Raw genomic sequence first — 21,335 nt, 5'->3', positions numbered from 1 at the left:
GCAGAGCAAGGTGCATTTCTTGAAGTACAATCTGAGTTTTTCACCAAGTTTGAAAGATAAAATAATTATTTCAGCAAAGACTTTTCCGTTTGTCTCTTGAAATTTGCCCAGTGTGAAAAGGACAACATTATTTCAGGAATTTCTGTTGAGAGGATAGAATTTCATAAATCTAATTGCATTGTAGCAATCTGCAAAACATGGAAATAAACTAAAATCAAACGAAGAAGGGAAATTCCTGGAGGCAACATAATTTTTCCGAAAAGTATCCAACTGCCATCATGGCAGAGAAGGTCCCGAATTTCACAAACACTAATGAAAGCAATACCCTGGTGTGTTTCATTCAATGAACTTCAAAGATGAGTTATTCAAGAGGTAAATGTAAAACAAAGGCATACTTTTTGATTGTCATCATAATTCAATTGTTTTCCTAGGCTTTCAAACGATCAAATTCGCTAAGGATGGAAGTGAAGAAGGAACAGGAGTAGGCCATTCAGCCCCCTGTGCCTGTTCCACCATTTAAATGAGATCATGGCTGATTTGTAGCCTAACTTCATGTATCTGCCTTTGGCCCATATCCCTTAATATCTTTGTTTCACAAAAATCTATCTGTGTCAGATTTAAAATTAACTGTTCTAGCTTCAACTGCTATTTGTGGGAAAGTTCCAAACCTCTACCACCTTTGAGTGAAGAAGTACTTCCTAATATTTCCCCTGAACTGTCTAGCCCTAATTTTTAAGACTATGCCTCTTAGTTTTAGAATCTCCAACCAGTGGAAATAGTTTATCTTTATCTACTCTGTCTTTCCCTGTTAATATCTTGAATACTAATATCTCAATTCCCTACTTAATTCTATCTTCCTCAGTCTCCAGTGCAGGTTAACTTCATTAGAAACTATCGGTGTTGATTTCAGGAATTAATCAATACACATTTGTGGAACACAATTAACAAAAATCATCACGTCTACAAGTCCAGAAAGGAGTTATAGCATTGGTGGAACCACTAGGACACAAAGTAGAGTGCAAGATAAATTATCTACATTATTAAGAGAAAACATAGTTTTATACAGAGACCACCAGCACACAAAAAGTTGTATTTTTTTCATCATCTATGTTCATATTTCTGACAATTCAACACAATGTCACCTTCATTTAACTATATACAATTGGTGCTACACACCAAACATCCAAGATCCAGGCGCTGGAAATCAGTCTTTTTAAAAAAAAATATATATATATATATCTTTTAAAAAATAAATTTAGAGTACCCAATTCATTTTTTCCAACTAAGGGGCAATTTAGCAAGGCCAATCCACCTACCCTGCACACCTTTGGGTTGTGGGGGCGAAATCCACGCAAACAGGGGGATAATGTGCAAACACCACAAGGACAGTGACCCAGAGCCGGGATCGAAGTGGGACCTCGGCGCGTGAGGCAGCAGAGCTAACCACTGCACCACCGTGCTGCCCTAAAAAAAAATATATATATATATATATATATATATATGTTAACTGCAATGATGGATTTTCAAACTTAAGCCAATTCTGTGCCACTTATAATACCATTACGAGATGATGCAGAAGTGTTTCCTTTATAGTATAAAAAAGATCATGAAGTCAAACATGGCTGAGTAAATGCAGCATGATTCCATTCAAAATTATTGTGCATCCCCCTTCTCTGCTCCATGATATATTTTGAAACTACAGTTTCCCCAATTGCTTAGTGGCTAAATACTGCGGTGTGGTGCAAAGCCATACAGGTTAAGAAGGTTCCAGGCTTAAAACTGGAGGTCGAAAACTGGGGAGGGGTTGACCCAGGGCTGAGTCAGCCAAGGTTTCCAATCCCAATTGCTATCCTGCTGGAAAGCGTGAATGTCGACTGGGGGTGAAATGGAATGGCATGGAGGAGAAAAACACATGATCGTGCTCAGACACTCTTGCCTGCACATTCAAATAGCCTGCTGATTGTGTCCTGAGTCGCTGAGGAAAAGTAGCCACTTCAAGGCTGCTTGTGCAGATGGAACTATATGCAAGCAAGAGTCAGCATATTGAGAGAGAACAGGTGAGAGAGAGCGCTGGCAAAATTAAATTTTAGGCCAATGGAGAAAATAAAAGGGAGGAAATGAAACACATATCAAATCAGACAAACATGCAAACACATAATAATTAGGGCATCCTTGCAGAGTACAACAGTTGCTATGTGTCAGAGGCTCGTTAGATTTATTTGTTCATTTCATTAATTACAGTGGGACCTCATTAGTGTGAGTGACCTATAAAAATATCTTAAGTATACTTGTTCTGGACTATTAACATTCTTTTAAATTTGTGCAGATCTGATTAATTAAAGCTAGCCAATTTATTTGGTCATTATTTGTAAGAATTAAGATTTATTGCTAAAAATGAAAATTGTAATACATCAGTATCTGCCAAATTTGGATTTAAATCAAGTGCTCAACTGCAACAAAAAGACAAATTGCATGATTCAAATGGTTACATTCTTGCATGTTTTTACTGGTTCTAATTTAAACAATCTTGAAATCATCTCTAGGATGGCCTAGTGTGTGAACATTTAGAAACCAGTCACCACAATATGTCAGCACAACTAATTTACTTTTATCGGACTTTTTCTTTATAAATACACTGACCTTTAGATTTTTTCCCTCATTATTATTTTATCTTACGAACGCCCTCACTGCAGGTTTCTCTCTTTGCATCTCTTATATGAATCTCTCGCTTAAACTCGTTCTTTCTTTCCTCACCATTTATTATTGACTGGGGGAGGGGTGGGTGGAAACAGCCAGAACGTATTACTAATCCCGTCTATCCCAAAACCTACATTTATCTCTACAACCCACAGTCCGTAGCTTATAATTGCAGATACAAGAATGTAACATTGTTGACCAATTGCAATGCCAAATATCATGATTTATGGTTCAAGCTATTCAAAAAGCTTGGCAGTAACAAATGCTATAATAAACAAGCTAACAAGGATTTAATCGTAAACATATTATCGGGTTAATAGAACCATAGGATTAAGCCAATGTGTATTTTGTGCATAGCTATCCATTATTACGAGTTGAGAGTTTTTCAGTATGTTTAATTAGATCTTTAACTAATTACCACTGTTGGTTACACAATTGGATTGACAAAATGCAATTTTACTGAAAAACTCCAACTCCAATAGCCATTATGTTATCAAAACTAAATCAGCTGAATAAGTATAAAATACAGCGTATAAATAAGACACTGTTTGTAGCATATACTCATTTTTAAAGTTATTGAGCACAGCTATAGGCCAGTGATGTTATCCTACCCAGGTAGTACTGCAGGAAGGAGAAGCATTGGTGTCCCCCTGGTGGTGAAAGAATGCAATGTTACAAGATTGATTTCTCCAACAATACAGCAGAAGATGCTTCAGAACACTTGAGGATTGCACATGAAAGTAAACTGAAATTTTTCATTTTAATGGGAAATAATTGGTTATGACTGTTTTGTTGAATTCAGGTAACTTAAAAAAAACATTGGACAATTGGAATGGTCACTCCACGTGTCATTTTTTAAAATGTTAGCTATCGGACTAATTTTAAATGCTTTGCCTATCAAGGAAATATTTTAACCAAAATGCCACTCCAATGATGATTGCAAACAGCGGATTACAGTCTCAGAGAAATTTACATGCATATTTTCAGTTAGAACATCACTAGAACAATGGTTCTCTTAAAAAAGGTAATTTAAATATTTTTTTAAAATAAATTAACTAAACTCAGGCCAACATTCGATATTAGCCTGATGAAATGCATTATAGATGGCCTACTCAAAAAATAAATCCCATAAGAACTTGATAACCTTCTGGCATAGATATCTTTCTATCACAGTAAGAATTAAAGTTTACCAAAACAAAGTACATTTGTTTTATTACCAGAAAGATCCCCGTAAAACCTAAATGCAGCACTTTGCATATGGTCTCCATCCCTCCACAATTAGCTTCTACAATACAACTGAAGGAGAAAATATAGTTATTTATTGGCTTTATGAATAGGGGCATTTTTGCATGAAAATTTGAAAATTACTTAAAATTTTATTGAAACCATGTCTAGTTGTTTTTGTTCATCAATGACAGCAGCACAATAAAACAGGACCCCTACCATTGGTTCTGCAGCTAAAGCGAATACAAATTCACGAAAGCAAAAACTTATTATAGCAAGTAAATTTGAAAAATCACTATATAGGGAGACAACACTTTGACAAGAGAGGCAGAACTTCAACACAACTAGTTGCTGCTGTGCAAAATTGCAGCAACTTTTCAGATTTGAATAAGTCATCCCTCTGCCGACCTTAAGTACTTGAAGTTAACAATCGAAATCGAAAAGCTGTGGCCCAATTTTAAACTCTGCACAGAAGTACTAATAATTAAGCATAACACATAACTTCATGTTTTGTAAGTGAATGGAAATTGAATAATCCATATTTCTGTCAGTAATTCATTTTAGCATATACTTCAAACTCCATGATAAAGGCACATTCGGCAAATATGCAGAAGGCAGATACTTGTAACATTCTTTGACGATTTCAAGGCTTTGAGAGGCTAAAAGATTGAGCATATTTGTTCAATTTTGATAGCTACAAAACAAAGCACAGCTTTGTTTGCACGATCGCTGAACAATTTGGTCTGGTATAATTTATATATGACATAATATACAAAGTTTTGCATACGTATTGACAGCCTGGAAATATTTACTTTACACATTCACTATAAACAAAGGACCAAATGGCAAGAGCCAAAGTGATATTAAAAAATGAAATGTTTTGTACTTCAACACAGGTTTTTTTTTAAAAAACGCACCAGATCTCTCATTTGTCACTGAATATGAATACATGAGAGTTCTATTCTACAAAGCCTACTCGAATGTTACTGAGATTTACAGATTTGTAACTTACAGAAGTCCTTTGCTCATTTGATAGACTAATGAAGGTTTCCTCTAGCCATATGACTGACAACAATTGAAAGTACTGCAGAAATTCATATTGTTGTATCTAGGTCTTAGGATGCCTGCACATAGATGACCATAACTTTCACTTCTGAAATTCTACTGTATACATTTTAAACTAGGATTTACTGTTGGAATGAAGAGTATCTAAGTTTTATAAACTATCAGAACTTCTCAGTTTATATTCATCGTGCACCAATAATAACCAGAGTAAATGTCAAAAGTACACATGTAAAAATACTAATTTGCCCTTTTCACTACTTTAATTTCCCCAAGATAATCTTGCATTAGCAGATTCTTTTGATAGCAGACAAGAGCTACAGTCTAATAAAAACAGCTCCCTTCTCCTCATCTCAAAAGTGAGTAAGCTCTGCAAGTACGATCAAGGCAAGCTAATAGCATCTTACAAGAGGCACAAAGCATCTAACCCAAAGACATGGATGTATATAATTCTTCAGATAAAGAATGGGATAAGTTATTGGTTCTGCAGTTTACCATATGATTATCAAGTGCTTAGTCTACTTGACTTCTGGTTTAAACTAAAGTTAAAACTAGCTTTAATACACTGCACAATAGAATGCTGTCAATTACCTGCTGCAAGTAGGACCTATGGGCATTCTATAATTAATGATATATTGATCAGCGTTCTCAAGATAATGTAACGAAGGCTGCATATAGCTAGAGGAACATACCAAGCTAAAATGAGGATAAACCATGGAACATTTCAGTAAGGAAAAGCTAAATGGTACAAAGTGATTAGATATTCTTTTCCTTCAAATAGTCTCCCAAACTTGGTTTGTAGCTACAACTGGATCATGCAGTATATTTTATAATTGTGATGGTACTTCTGAGTTTGAAAGAACCAGGCAGAAGATACAGAAGTCCGAAGACCTGCACATCCAGACATAGGAACAGCTTCTTCCCCTCAGGTACGAGACTTCTCAACGACTCTCCCTCGGACTGATTGGTTCCCTGTAAGAACACTATTCACGATGCCCTATGCTGCTCTTGCTCATGTATTTGCTTAGTTTGGCCCTGTAACCAATCGCTATTTAGCGATGTACTATTTGTCGATTATTCTTTTTGTCTACTGTGTGTGTTCCCTTGGCTGCAGAAAAATATTTTTACTGTACTTAAGTACATGTGAAAATCAATCAATCAATCAATACTATTGCATTCTGTTCCATTCTTTCACACCAATGGTGGCTGTAAATATAATGCTAACAATTTAAATATATTCCACGTGGATGAAAATATTTGCCATATAGTTAATGTTGCTCATTTCTTTTATAAACATATTTCTTTATACCCTTTAAGTGAGATTATCTTTGCAAAAGTACAGTAAACATATCCTGGTGGAAATTTCTGCAGATGTGTAGACCAGTTTCAAAGAGATCTCAGATTGTAATCATTGTAAAAACTTACACATGCCTCGTTCTGCTCCTCATGTTCCAACAAAGCTTGCAGGAAAGCTCGACGCTCATGACTTGAAGATTTTTGATCAAACATACCAGCCTGGATAACCTTCTGGTCCACATTAAGCTTGTATTTGGCAGCGGCAAGAATTTTCTCCTCCACACTGTTGACTGTGCAGAGGCGCAAAACACGGACTTCATTCTGCTGTCCAATGCGATGAGCCCTATCTTGGGCTTGTAAATCCTTGGGTGTGAGCAGGGGGAGAGGAGAAGAAAGACAGGATAAAAGGAAAATAAAGAGGTTTCAGCAAAATTTGAACCCAAATAGCATTAAATTACAGAATCTACAATTATCCTGCAGCTTACATAATATCCACAAGTGCTGCTCTTAAACGTGGGATTTCTCTCTCCTTGGAGATGACCCACCTCAAAATAAAAGGACTGAATGATTTATGCTTTTGATGCTCCACCAGAGGTGGCCAAGGGGCAAGACAGAATAAGTTCAGAAAGGATCAACAAAATGGATCAGAAAATAGGGTTTTGCATAATTTAATTTCTAGGTGGTTTAGGATCAGGAACAAGCACCAAAAAGAGTCCAGCTACTCAAGAATTTAGATCTACAATGTGTCATTAAGTGATAGGATATGGTCTGAAAATTCAGCAATGCTCTTGTATGGTTCCTGATATGGTCAGAAATTAACTGTTTCAATTAAATACCTTAGTGCATCTCACATGATAGAAAATCCTCAGTGAATTACTTGTTTAACGTGAGTGGCATCAACATCGGGGCGGCATGGTGGCACTGCATCTCACAGTGCCAGGATCCCGGGTTCAATTCCGTTCTTGGGTGACTGTGTGGAGTTTGCACTTTCTCCCAGTGTCTGTGTAGGTTTACTCCGGCTGTTACGGCTTCCTCCCACAGTCCAAACTGGTGGATTGGCCATTCTAAATTGCTCAAGTGTCCAAAAGGTTAGGTGGGGTTACTGGGTTATGGGGATACGGTGGAAGCGCTGCCAAGGTAAGGTGCTATTTCCAAACATCGGTGCAGACTCCCAATTGTGGTATTTGAAAACAACAATGTGGATTTTGAAATTGAGGTAGTGTTGGATGGGGAACCAGTGTATTTCATAGATTATTCATAGAATTTACAGTGCAGAAGGAGGCCATTCGGCCCATCGAGTCTGCACCAGCTCTTGGAAAGAGCACCCCACCCAAGGTCCACACCTCCACCCCATCCCCATAACCCAGTAATCCCACCCAGCACTAAGGGCAATTTTGGACACTGTGGCAATTTAGCATGGCCAATCCACCTAACCAGCACATCTTTGGACTGTGGGAGGAAACCGGAGCACCCGGAGGAAACCCACGCACACACGGGGAGAATGTGCAGACTCCGCACAGACAGTGACCCAAGCCGGGAATCGAACCTGGGACCCTGGAGCTGTGAAGCAATTGTGCTATCCACAATGCTACTGTGCTGCCCAATGTGCAGGTCAGTAAGCACAAGTCAAATGAGATTTGGAACCAGTTAAGATATGGGCAGAGTACACGTTTATATAGGGTGGAAGATGTAAGGTCAGCCAGCATGAGGGTTTCAGCAGATCAGCTGAGGAAGGATTGGAGTTGAATGAGGCTATAGGAGGTGTATATGTTGTTTTGTTCTTAATATAATGAAATTCTTAGAATAACTCTCCTGCAAATATATTTATGATTTATAACCGCAGCTTAAAAAATTATTCTCCACAGGCATTACAAGATTTTTTTTTTTTTTTTTTTTTTAAATGGGCACATACTTCATATGGACATGTTATATTAATAACGGATTTTTAAAAATTCTCATGTTTTCTTTAAAAAAAAATTACATATAAAGTTAAAACAAACCATGCTCTTTGTATTAAAATAAATATCACACCTGATGCGGATTCCAGTCACTGTCAAAGATGACAACAGTATCAGCAGCTTGAAGGTTCAAACCCAAACCACCAGCCCGGGTACTGAGCAAAAATATGAAGTACTTGGCGCCTTCTTCATTGAACATTTTCAGCAAAGCACCGCGATCCTCTGCCTTAGTTGTTCCTGTGTGTACAGGATAAAGAGATTGAGGGATCAAGATAAAACAATTCAGGAATACACATTTTAACCACAAAAATAATTCAATTCTCGGTTACTGGGAAATTCACAGGTCCAGAACTCCATCACATAAATCTAAAAATCATCTGTTTTCAAATAAGAAACTTTTAAAAATCCAAGAAGATTATTCACTCCTTCAAGAGTTCATTTCTGGATTATTCCATCATGGATGTCTCGCCCACTTCACATTTTTACCCTCTCCTTTTCAGTGAATACCAAACTTCTTTTCCTAAAAAGCAAGAATGCCAACATGTCTGCACTCTATCTCCTGCAGATAATGGATTTCTGCATGCAACCAGGCATGGTTGACATTATCCGAGCTGCCGCAGCCCTGGCAGACACACCGAGGCTGTACGAGCAGAACTGCTCGGGGAGGACCCTGAAGAACCGGAGCCTGCCCCAGAGGAATAGGGGCCAGCTGGTGAAGTTGGAGAGTTGGCCACCCAACAAACCGACGAGGAGGGAAAGAGGCGCTGCATCATGCCTCGTGTATATTGGCATCAACTGTCATTCGAGGACCTGCCGGACCGAGCATGTCGCCTAATACTCCGGCTGAGCAGGAGTATTAGGCGATACGCTCGGTCCGGCAGGTCCTCGAATGAAAGGTGGTGCCAATATACACCACCGCACCTGGCACAACTGGGGTATGGGGAGGACACCTGCTCCTGATGGCCGTCAAGGTGATGGTCACCCTGAATCTTTACACCACGGGGTGCTTAAACGCTCCGAGTGGGGACCAGTCCGTGATTTCGCAGACCTCCATGCACAGGTGCATCCGCACCGTAATGGAGGCCCTGTATGTCCGGTCGGCAGTGTACATTAGCTTCAGCATGGACCGAGACCACCAGGCTGCCCAGGCAGCGGGATTCACCACCATCGCTGGACTGCCCCAGGTAAAGGTGATTGACAGGATGCATTGGCGCATGAGGAATTCATTTCACGAACGGAACGGAGTTCCACTCCATGAATGTGCAATTGAAGTGTGACCATGAGATGCACATCATTCAAGTCTGTGCCCGATACCCGGGCAATGTGCATGACTCTTTCATCCTGGCACACTCAACGGTTCTCGATATCTTTGAGGCGCAGCCCCAGTTGAGGGGTTGGCTCATGGGCGACAAGGTCATCTGCTGGGGTTGGCCACAGGAGGCCACAGACCAAGGCGGAGACTCGCTACAATGACGCCCATACAGCAACCAGGGACGTGATCGAGTGGTGCAACGACATGCTCAAGATATGGTCCAGGTGCGTGGACCGCTCTCGGGGGACCCTGCAGTATAGGCTAGGAGAGTTTTCCACATCATGGTGGCCTATTGTGTCCTCCACATTATGCAGCAGAGGGGCGACATACTGGAGGAGGAAAACGAATGCCAGGCCTTGTCCGATGAGGAAGGTGCAGTGGAGAACCAAGATGACCAGGGCATGGTGCCCGGACAGCCACAGGAGGCTGCAGAATGTGCGCGCCTGGGCCGCCATGCACAGGACAATCTAATCGCCTCCAGGTTGTTTGATTAGAGGGCGTGGCCACCGTCAGCTCTACCGTTCTACTGCTCCTTCCCCACGTTCCCCTCCCAGCACCCCCCCCCCCCAATCACCACCGCACTGTCCACCCCCCCCTGCACCCACCACCTTCGCCCCCCCCTGTCCTCTATACCTATCTCACTACATTGTGCTGGCCCTGATTTGGCAGCATCAGCGGTCTGGTCCATGGGATTGAGCTCTGGTGCTCTGCATTGTTCAACAGAGTCTGACTCCTGCCCTTGGTAACACATTCCACCACCCACCCGGGTGATCCTGCCATCTCCCCCGGCACAATCTGCTCCCAGCACAGCCCATCCCTCACATCCTGCAGACAAAGCAGTGAGGCAAGTCAGAACGTTAGTGTACAGAGGTGTTTACTGTGATATATACATGTGTCCTCGCCACTTACACTATCCTATCCGTTGCACCTGTGCCAACTTAAAATGGTATCTAGCTTTCTGGCTTTACGAGCACCAACATTCCATCTAGCTGGTTCCTCGGAAGGTACATCAGGAGTGGAAGCAGCCTGCTGTGATCCCTGTCCTGTGACCTAGTTCCCCTTCGGTGGCCGTCCTGTGGAGCGACCAGGCCATAGTCATTCAGGTGTCCCAGGTGGTGTGGTGTCACCCTGTTCTGCCCACGGCACACCGGATGCACCAGGGGAAGGAGGGGGAATTCAGAGGCACTGCGGTGTTCTGGAACCTCACCTGCAGGAGTCACCGGCATGTGCCCCAGCACCTCCTCCTCCCCCGCAGTGTCCGACGGCACCCAGGCTACTTGTGGGGACAGGGTGCAGCTGGAGTGACTCCGCCATCTGGCGCTGCTAGTCTTGGAGGCCCGCTCTCGTCTCGACCAGGGACCCAATGTTAGCAGCCATGGAGCACAGGGACTGCTCCACGTCCCTTTGGGCCTGGGCCACATCACTCAGTGATCATGCCAGATCCCTCTATGACTTGCTCAGGTCAACCAGTGCCAGGCCAATGCCGTTGACACCCGCAACTTTGGCCCGTTATTACTGGGCCAAGATCTGGAGTGCCGCAGCAATGTCCAAGTGGCCCTGTGACAGGACTGCCTTGTCCTGTGCCTCGGCCACTGTCCGCAGAGTGACCCAGGCCTTGGACATCTCGATCCATGTCCGATACCTTCGTTCCCAATGCATCCACTATGGACTCACCACGCGAGGTGTTGGCCTGGGTGGCACCCATTGTCAGCACCGCCTCCTGCAGGCGGTTGGACTCCAACTACACCTGCAGGCGCTGGAAGGTTGCAGACAACCCCTCATGTAGTCCCTGCCCTGCTCCTGCATCTCCAGCATAAATGGGACTGCCGTTTCCAAAAGTTCGAGACTCATCTGGAGGGCAGCTAGTCCCTGGGGTCAGCCAACTGCTCATCCCTCAGGGGTTCCCACGTCCACCTGATGTACTGCAGGTTTTGTGTAGTGCACACCAAATTAGTGCCTCAGGAGCCTTTTCTGCAACATGCCCAACCGAGGTGTCTCTGGGATGGTGGAGGGTTTTGGTGACAGCAGTACCGCAGAGTCCGTGTTGTCCCCAGATGTGTCCTCCGGGGTGTCACAGGGCTGCACTGCAGGCTTGTGATGCCAGCAGGTCCCGCCTCATCGCTGGACGATGGGGGTGGGGGCTGCCGGACGGGCCCACCTAGTCACCAGGTGATCCTGTAAGACGTATAACAAGATACATAGTTAGATTGTGGGTGGGGGTTGGTACACGTGGCATCGTAATCCATCAGGGGCTCACTTGCTTCCCCGAAGCTGACCTCCACTTCGACGACTGCCCGCTGTCCGGCCCCACCAGCCAGGTCCAATGCCCTGCGCTCAGTAGTGGTGAGAGTGGTCCGGCGGGCCACCTCCGGTCTGTTCTCACTCTCTGCGACATATAATGCACAGTGTGAGACACTCGGATGTGGGCAGCACAGGGAGTTCACAGCTGGTGTGCGTGTATACGTGATGGCCATTTGTGCCAGGGCACGGTGATGGCCCACCCTGGGGGTTTGCCCATCCGCTACCAGTGCTGCCTACCAGTCCGCTTGATGCGGGCAGCGTGGAGGGAGGGGTGCTATGGATGTGGGACTGGGATGGTGCCAGGGGCACGGGGATGGTTACTCACCCTGGCTGCCCTGAGGAAGTTGTGCAGCTTCTTGTGACACTGCTGGCCGGTCCTGGCTGTGGGGTCAAGGCCCCTGCCACCTGTGCCCAGGCTCGATTGATGTCCGTGGGTGGCAGCCATCTTCCCATCTCGGGGAAGAAGGTGCCCCACCTCTCCACCACAGGATCCAGCAAAGTCTCAAGCTCCTCATCGACGAAACAGGGAGCCGCTTTTTGGAGTACCATCTCGTTGGCTGGAACGAACATGTGTGCGGAGCTTGACAAGGTCGAGCGCTGGCCCGACCCCGGTGAATCAGATGCAGTCATGCATTGGAACTGCACTAGTGTCATGTGGCGCCAGTGCTAGCCTATTAACAGCTCCTGAATTGCTTCGGTACCGGCATTGCTTTGTTCAACGTAGAGCACTTGCGTTTCGGTCCTGGCGTCAGCACTTGGTCTCTAAAATGAAGAATTCCGCTGATGGTCTCTGTGAATTGGGAGGCAGACTTGTGGGCTGCAGAAAGAAAATTCTCATGTCCTCCGCTTATGACTGGAAAGCAGCTAGAGGTGAAGAAATTCAAGGCTGCAGTAACCTTTTTCTAAAAATAAATTTAGAGTACCCAATTATTTTTTTCCAATTAAGGAGCAATTTAGCATGGCCAATCAACCTAACCTGCACATCTTTGGTTTGTGGGGCTGAAATCCACGCAGATACGGGGAGAATGTGCAAACTCCACATGGACAGTGACCCAGAGCCGGGGTCGAACCTGGGTCCTCGGCGCCGTAAGCAGCAATGCTAACAATTGTGCCACGTGCCGCCCAGGGCTGCAGTAACCTTGATGGCCATGGTCTGATAGAATGGCAGAGTGGGCCGAATGGCTGATTCCTGTTTCCATTTCTTATGAACGTGGGCAGGCGCGAATGAGAGTGGCAAGTGCCTTGAAGGTGTAAGCATCACACATTTAAATATGCTAAATATCAATTAAGTGACGATAAAACCTATCCTGGCATTAACAGCTATTGCATGGATCACCCAGCATATTCATAAACTTTTGAGTTGTAGGAGCTTTTGGCGAAATTTGGTTTAGAATTGATAATAGTATCTAATGATGCTCAACTTACAAATTTAATGCACAAAGCATTAAATGTGTAATTTCACCTAGCTACAAATCAGTTATTTTCATTAAGTCCAACTGGATGATATCACATGCATTATCTACCAGTTCGTACTGGATTTTCTTTGCATACATGTCTATATAAATCATCTCACAATGACTTTAATCAGAATCCGAAGGCCCCATTAATGCATTGAGATGCAGCCAAGTTCTCACGAGTGGAACATACCATCAAGTCGTAAGTATGAAAAACTTCTGAACGCAAAATAATCTTCCATAATGGTCATCAGGGAGGTCATCTGGCAGAACAGCAGTACTCTGTGATTAGTAACTCGCAGTTTTGGCAAAATGCGGTCCAGTAATTCAAATTTTCCCGAAGCTCGATATAGGTCTGGACTAAATGGAAATAGTGGAAGCATCAGTATATGAAATTGTTGTACGGTTAGATAAATGCTGTTACTTTAAATATTTATTTGTCCAACATTTAATAAAAATAAAGGCAGAGGTACCAAATTTAACTAATTATGGTGTAAAACAATGAGATAGAATAGGGTTGCACCAGCAATCTCAAACCATATTTCTACTTAGTTACTGCAATATATTCTACTGAATATATTTCAAGAAAAGCACATAAACTCTAAGTTACCACATGGTGATCCATCTTATTTTTAGATCGAAATGACAAGGCATGAAGCTGCACAATTAGGGAAATTTTCTAATTAAATCCAGTCTTCCCTAATTGTTACATGATGCAGCAAAACACAAAGTCAAATTCTGTAATAAGCAAATCATTATAGGATTTGAACTCCATCTACACTACAAAAAAAAGTATAGTTTTTTTTAAAGATACCTAAAATTAAGTGTTAAAAAGTTGTTCCCTTTTCAGCATTCTCTTACCTTCTTCACACCATCCATACAAAAATAAAACTACTCAGTAAAAGTGAACAGTCTCGCATTTTTTCCACTCCATCAAAATTGATCAGTCTAATGATAGCAATATGGATGGAAGAAGAAGAAAACATTTCCCACATACCTTTTAGCTTAGTCTAAAAATCAATTAGGTCTGTGCATGATTGACAAACAAACCAAAACTGGCTCTAAAACACAAAAGCATATATGCCATCTTGAATTTAACTCTCAACATTTGAAGTTGCATCATAAATTTCAAAATATGTACAAAACAAAATGTTTTACCACTTACCCAGTAATGATCCCTCCATTATAACCCAAGTGTTCAGCAAAAGATTCCTGCAATAGGAAAGCAAAAAAGTCACATTATTAAGCCAATTATTAATAGTGCAATTTAAAAAACATACTACGAGCATCAAATCTTAAAAAAAGTCACTTAGAAAGGTGTGAAAGAAATGACAAGCTGCGTCATTTGCCCTAATAAGTGAAATATATTAGTGCGAGTGGGGAAGGAAGTAACTGTTCTTTCACTAGCCTGGCAGGTCAAAATATAATAAGCTATTTTCAAAAAGCACTTAATTGCATTTAGCTAAATATGTAACAGCTAAATTATAAAAAATAGAAATGTTCCTTGTTAAGTTACTTTTAAAGTACTGCATCAAAGCTTGTCAATGGGAGTGATTCTCAGGGCCAGTTCACCATGGGCGCAAATCCTGTTATGGTCGCTAACTCTTGTGTGTGGGCCAGAACGGGATTTGCGTCGCAAGATTTCCGAGTGCGATGTTCCTGGGCCCTCCTCAATGGCGCGATTAGGTTCATGCCCCTGATTTAAATGAATTAAAATGCATTTAGATGTAATTAAAGAGCTTTACACCATATTCTTGGGCAACATCAGACCTAACCGGAGTGATGTTACGCCAGCGGAATCACTACTGGTTTCCAAAAACGGATAACAGTCATGATGACCACTTTGGGGTGTGCAGAGGTGCTTATAGCCCCCAGGTGGTGAAGGACATGGCTGGGCAGTGCCCTGTCACTGCTGGGGCAGGGCCCCAGGAAATCCCATAGGGGCGAGGGAGTGGGGGGGTGTCCATTATGTTTGAGAGGGGAGGGGGGAAAAACAACAATATGTCTGCATAGCAGTGGGTGTGAATTCACTGAGAATGGGGGGGGGGGGGGGGGGAGAAATAGAGAGGAGGAGGAGGTTGGCCTTTTGTATTCGAGGACTGGGGTGTGCTCCCCTTGTTCGCCAGAGGTCCAGTGTCGGGTGTGGGGATTTTACTGCACTGTGTGATCAGGGCCAAGCTTGCTGCTCAATCAGCCCCCATTCCACCAGAATGACACACAATACACTTCCCCTGCTTTTTCTTTGACAAAGTGTCAGAAGACCGGGAGTGAAAACCTGCCTCTTTCTGGAAAGAAACCCACTGGTTTTAAGTCACAAACTGACAATGCCTTTTTGGGGGAAAGTTCCACCCAATTTTTTTAACCAATAAACATATGGAAGTACAGATTTGATGAAATGCATTTTTCAACATGAAATAATTTCTCTTTTCTCTAGAGTTTTTTTTCTCCACCCAGGATTTCTTGCTGGAATACAATTCCAGGTGGACATTCCTCACTATACAATCCATGACATTTTTACCCACTTCATCTCCGAAAAGGAGTTATATTGACTCAAAATGTTAACTTAGTTTCTCTCTCCACAGATGCTGCCAGGCCTGCTCAATTTACCCAGCGTTTTCTGTTCTTTTTCGGATATCCCTTAGTTCCTGATTCATTCCAAATTTAGAAATTAAATGTTAATTGCATTCCTCTCGCATTCTCACTTATAATCCACTAAATACTCTCTCTTATCGATAGGAGGAGCGCAAGGGAGAATATCAAAACCAAGGTAACACATGCATTGCAAGAACAAGTGTACTTCACTGCTTAATTGATGACAAATGTACTGTTTAATACAGGCATCTCAGTGCAGCCTAGCACTGGAGTGCAACCTTGAATGGAATGTTGAAGTTTGGTGAGTTCAGGAGTTAGGCGAGGAGGATGATGGAGATGCTCCTTTGCTTTTTCTAACTTTTTCAATCTGTAGAAACTGGTTCTTGGTCTACTACAGGTGAAGAAGCTTGCTGTTTGGGGGGTATCCAGTGAGTAGTTACCATCTATTCTATTCATACCATTTAAAATAGTACAAGAATTAGTGGCAAGATTAATAACATACATAAAAGAAAATAATTATGTGAATAAAATAAATTAGTTAATTAAAATCACACAAAGAGGCAGGATAGATGCATGGCTGCTCATTTCATAGAACCATAGAATTTACAGCGCAGAAGGAAGCCATTCGGCCCATTGAGTCTGCACCAGCCCTTGGAAAGAGCACCCTACTCAAGCCCACACCTCCACCCATTCCCCGTAACCCCATCTAAACTTTTTGGACACTAAGGCAATTTAGTGTGACCAATCCACCTAACTTGCACATCTTTGGACTGTGGGAGGAAACCCGAGCACGCAGAGGAAATCCAGGCAGTACGCAGACTCCACACAGACAGTGACCCATGCCGGGAATCGAACCTAGGACCCTGAAGCTGTGCTAACCACTTGCTACTGTGCCGCCCCTAATATTTGCCAATATGTTAGCCCTTAACACTATGAGCTTTTATTTTCCGCAATAACCTTTGACGTGGCACTTTAATCAAGTGCCTTCTGATTAGATTTCCAGAGAACATTTGATAAGGTGCCACATCAAAGGTCGTTGCGGGAAATAGAAGCTCATAGTGTTAGGGGATAACATGGGCAGCACAGTAGCAGTGGTTAGCACTGTTGCTTCACAGCGCCAGGGACCCAGGTTCAATTCCCGCTTAGGTCACTGTCTATGGAGAATCTGCACGTTCTCCCCGTGTCTGCGTGGGTTTTCTCCGGGTGCTCCGGTTTCCTCCCACAAGTCCTGAAGACGTGCTGTTAGGTGAATTGGACATTCTGAATTCCCCCTTGTGTACCCAAACAGGCGCTGTTGTGGTGACTAAGGTATTTTCACAGTGTAAATGTAAGCCTACTTGTGACAATAATAAAGATCATCATTATGGATGGCATGGATAGGTAGCTGGAAGAGTGATTAGCTAACAGGAAACATAATGGTGCACTCTACCCATGAGAGAAAACAATTCTCCTCCTCTCTGTCTTAAACGTGTCACCCTTTACTTTTAAATAATGACCCCGAGTTCTAGATTCCCCCACAAGTGGAAACATCCTCTCCACTTCCACCCAGTCAAGACCCTTCGGGACCTTGTACCTTTCAATCACGTTGCCTCTTATTCTTCTAAACTCGTGGATACACACCTAGTCTGTACAACTTTTCCTCATAAGACAAACTCCCATTACTGGTATTAGTTTAGTAAAATTTTTTTGAACTGATTCCAGCTCAATTACATCCTTCTTTAAATAGGGAGATCAATACTGTGCACAGCTGTGGTCTCACCAGTGTCTTATAGGGTTGAAGTATAACCTCCCTACTTTTGTAATCAATTCACTGCATTAAAAAATATAACATTCTATTAGCTTTCCTAATTACTTGCTTACCTGTTTCTGAGAGAGGGCTGTCTATCATTTTTGCATTTTACATTCTTTCTTTCATTACTGTCCTCGATTCCCTTTCCGTCGTCACCCTGTTTAGGTTACCACCCCTCCATCATTGCAGTTTAAACCCCCCCAACCACATTAGCAAATACTCGCCCTAGGACATCAGTCCCGGTCCAGCCCAGGTGTAAATTGTCCAGTTTGTACTGGTCCCGCCTCCCCCAGCATGTGTCCGAATATCCCAGGAATCTGAAATTCTCCCCCTTACATCATTTTTCCAACCATGTATTCATCCGATATATCCTGCTCTTTCTACTCTGACTAGCACGTGGCTCTGGTAGTAAGGCTGAGGTCACTACCTTGGAGGTCCCACGTTTCAACTTACTTCCTAATTCCCTATGTATTTGAGTTTTAGGACTTCATCCCATTTTTTACCAATGTCACTGGTACCTATGTGAACCATGACCACTGGCTGTTCACACTCCCTCACCCATTCCTGTCCTGCCTGTGGGCTCTTACCCTGCAGTGTGACTACCTCTCTATAGTGCTATCCACGATACCTTCTGCCTCATGGATGCTCCACATTTATTATGGGTTCAAGCAAAAAGCATTTAAGGGCAACTTATTGTGAGATTCAATTTTATTTTGTCGAAAATAAACAACAGTGTACGAATATTCCTCATTAGATGGCATTGGAAACTTACCTCTATGTGCTGAAACATGAAGGGATGATTGCATATTTTTCTGAGCTGCATTATGGTATTCATGAGGGTTTTAGCACCACCTTTGCCCTAAGGAGAAACAGAAGGAATTTTAAGCATTAACAAGTTAGCATTTGAGGACCACTCCCAAGTAACCTTTGAAAACATATGCGGGTATTTTACAAATTACAGTATTTGACTAGTGTCAAGATCAACTCAGTTTGAAAAATGACTACTTGACTTTGGCCCAGCAAGAGGAGTTAGTTTATTGTGGAACAACCCAACAACTCTTAATATCGGATTAGAAGCATCATAGCAAATATACATGTGAAGGAACAAACAAAATCAGAAATAAAAACAGAAATTGCTGAAAACACTCAGCAAATCAGGCAGAATTTACGAGTTAATGTTTAAGGTCAATGACCCATCATCAAAAGAGGGATGTTCCACAGCTTCTACCTGACTTGAGTATCTCCAGCATTTGCTCTTTTTAGTTCAGATTTCCAGCATCCGCAGTATTTGGATTTTAAACTAATCATCAAGTTTGTTACTTTAAGCACATAGTAGAAGGGCATTGGGACTCAATTTGTAATTTTGGCTAATCCCATTAACCGACTGTTTTTATATTTTAATTGCTCAATCCTATCTTAAGAAGAAATGTGAAAATCGCAGCACATGGATTTAAACAGAGTACATTCACGCTCATATTAATACGGGCAAAATTTGATAGCCCCCGACAATGGCCATAGATTCAGGGTTAACATGTGCCCACTGTCTCCACTGTAGGCAGCAGGCACCATGATGTTCATGTGCTAACGTCCCGGTTATAAATTCCCTAATTTAAATTGTTCCACTTTAATGTCAGTTACCAGAGCTGGTTTTAGCGGTTCATGTCTGGAGTATTTTTTAATGTTGTCTTGCACTGTGTCTGGCTTAGGGTTGTGTGACCCAACTGGTGTCATTTTGGAACAGCCTCTCCCACTCGCTGACCCTCCCGGTCGCTGCCCACCTTCTCACTTGCTGCCTTTCCAGTTCCTGTCAAGTTCCACTGGTGCATCGTGGCCCACTCATGAGTTACCCGAATCCCAAAATACCTGAACCGCTCTCTTGCCACCTTAAATGGTAGCACCCCCAAATTGCCTCCCACCCCACAGCACTGACCGGAATCACCTCGCTCTTTCCTACATTCAATTTATAACTGGAGAAAGCCCTGAATCTCTCCAACACATCATAATTCTACCCATTCTTTCCAGTGGGTCCGACACAAAGAACAACAGGTCATCTGCATACAGCGACACCCGGTTGTCCCCGACCCCCTCGCCACTCAGTTGACGCCGGGGGGGGGGCCATCGGCAAGGGCTCAACTGCAAACAAAAATAACAATGGTGACAGCGGGCATACCTGCCACATTCCCCAATGTAACCCAAAATAACTCAAAACTCATCTCATTCGTACACACACTAGCCACAGGGGACACATACAAAAGATGCACCCCACCATACAAACTTTGGCCCAAACGCAAACCTACCCAGGATTTCAAACAGATACCTCCACTTTACCCGATCAAAAGCTTTCTCCGCATCCAATAACCTCCGGTGCCCACCCCCCTGACGGAGTCATAATTATATTCTACAGCCTCAATGTTACTAGAGAGCTGCCTAGCCTTCACAATGTTGGTTTGATCCTCAGAGACCACCTCTGGCACACTCCCCTCCAACCTACATGCCAACACCTTCGGCAGCACTTTCATATCCATGTTCAACAAAGAAGGAGACCACTTCAGTGGGTCCTTCCTCTTTTTTGAGATAGGCGCCTGTGATAACATTGCTGGCAACTCATCCTTCTCCGCTGCCTCATGAAACATCCCCAACAGTTAAGAGGGGAGGTGGTGGCATAGTGGTATTGTCACTGGACTAGTAAACCAGAGCCCCAGAGTAATGTCTGGGGGCCCAGGTTCAAATCCCGCCACTGCAGATGGTGAAATTTGAATTTAATAAAAATCTGGAATTAAAAGTCTAATGATAACAATGAAACCATTGTCGATTGTCGTAAAATCCCATCTGGTTCACTAATGTTCCTTAGGGAAGGCGTCGGAGCATGGCCACTCTCTGCAAGCTCTCTCAAACAGATCTTACATCTCCTAAAACCTAATCTCTTAAAAAATTTATTCTAACACTAACATTTCTCTTGCAGGTTCCTCACCCATTTGCCCTATTATGTATTTTCTTTTCATGTACGGATGATCTGTTTGAGCTGCATGCAGAACAATACTTTTAACTGTATCTCGGTACACGTGACAACAAACCAATCCAATCCAATCGTCTGCACGGCTTTGGCCTTGCTGAATCCCCCTCACCTTTTAGCCAGCTCCAATGTCCTGGTAGATCCGGATTCAATTGCCCTCCCATTCACAGACCCGTTTCGCCCTGGTCCACCTCAGGATCTTCTCCATGTCCAAAAACTTGTATATTCGCACAATCACGTATGCAGCGGCGGCCCTGCTCTCAGCTTCTGCCTCAAGGACCCATGAGCCTGGTCCACTTCTGGGGCCTTGTCCAACACCTTCTCCTCCACTAACCTGACCAACATCCTCGAAACATAATTTGTGGCTCTCGTTCCCTCCAGCATACACACAATCCGCAAGTTCTGTCGTCTGGACCTGTTCTCCACCTTTGACCGCAGCGACTTGCATAGATCTCACAGGATCTCCACCTCCGCCTCCAAAGATACAATTTGATCTCGCTGGTTGGATACCACCTTTTCTACCTCCCGGATCGTGACCCCTGTGCTTCAAGGCAATTCTCCACCCAATCTAGAAACCCGCAAAGATGTGCCACTGCCCCGTCAATCGCCTTCGCTCTGCATCTCATTCCTTTGCTGC

General features: G+C 43.2%; 1 protein-coding gene across 4 annotated transcripts in view; it reads right to left on the bottom strand.

The window, feature by feature from the left end:
- LOC140429626 (probable global transcription activator SNF2L2) overlaps positions 1 to 21,335 on the bottom strand; it is a 210,149-nt gene that overhangs the window by 70,992 nt on the left and 117,822 nt on the right. For 3 of the 4 annotated variants that reach the window (XM_072516880.1, XM_072516882.1, XM_072516881.1), the window contains exons 22-27: positions 18,458 to 18,544; positions 14,470 to 14,516; positions 13,498 to 13,664; positions 8,311 to 8,474; positions 6,409 to 6,642; positions 3,309 to 3,347 (exon numbers count right to left, since the gene is read on the bottom strand). In XM_072516880.1, the coding sequence (XP_072372981.1) occupies positions 3,309 to 3,347; positions 6,409 to 6,642; positions 8,311 to 8,474; positions 13,498 to 13,664; positions 14,470 to 14,516; positions 18,458 to 18,544 (738 nt within the window). The remainder of the gene's footprint in view (positions 1 to 3,308; positions 3,348 to 6,408; positions 6,643 to 8,310; positions 8,475 to 13,497; positions 13,665 to 14,469; positions 14,517 to 18,457; positions 18,545 to 21,335) is intronic. The other variant, XM_072516883.1, reaches the window with a different exon arrangement.

Source organism: Scyliorhinus torazame, chromosome 9 (genome assembly GCF_047496885.1).
Source record: "Scyliorhinus torazame isolate Kashiwa2021f chromosome 9, sScyTor2.1, whole genome shotgun sequence".
NCBI lineage: Eukaryota > Metazoa > Chordata > Chondrichthyes > Carcharhiniformes > Scyliorhinidae > Scyliorhinus > Scyliorhinus torazame.
Note: the sequence above shows the minus strand (reverse complement) of the source record. Positions and strands in the feature narration are given on the sequence as shown.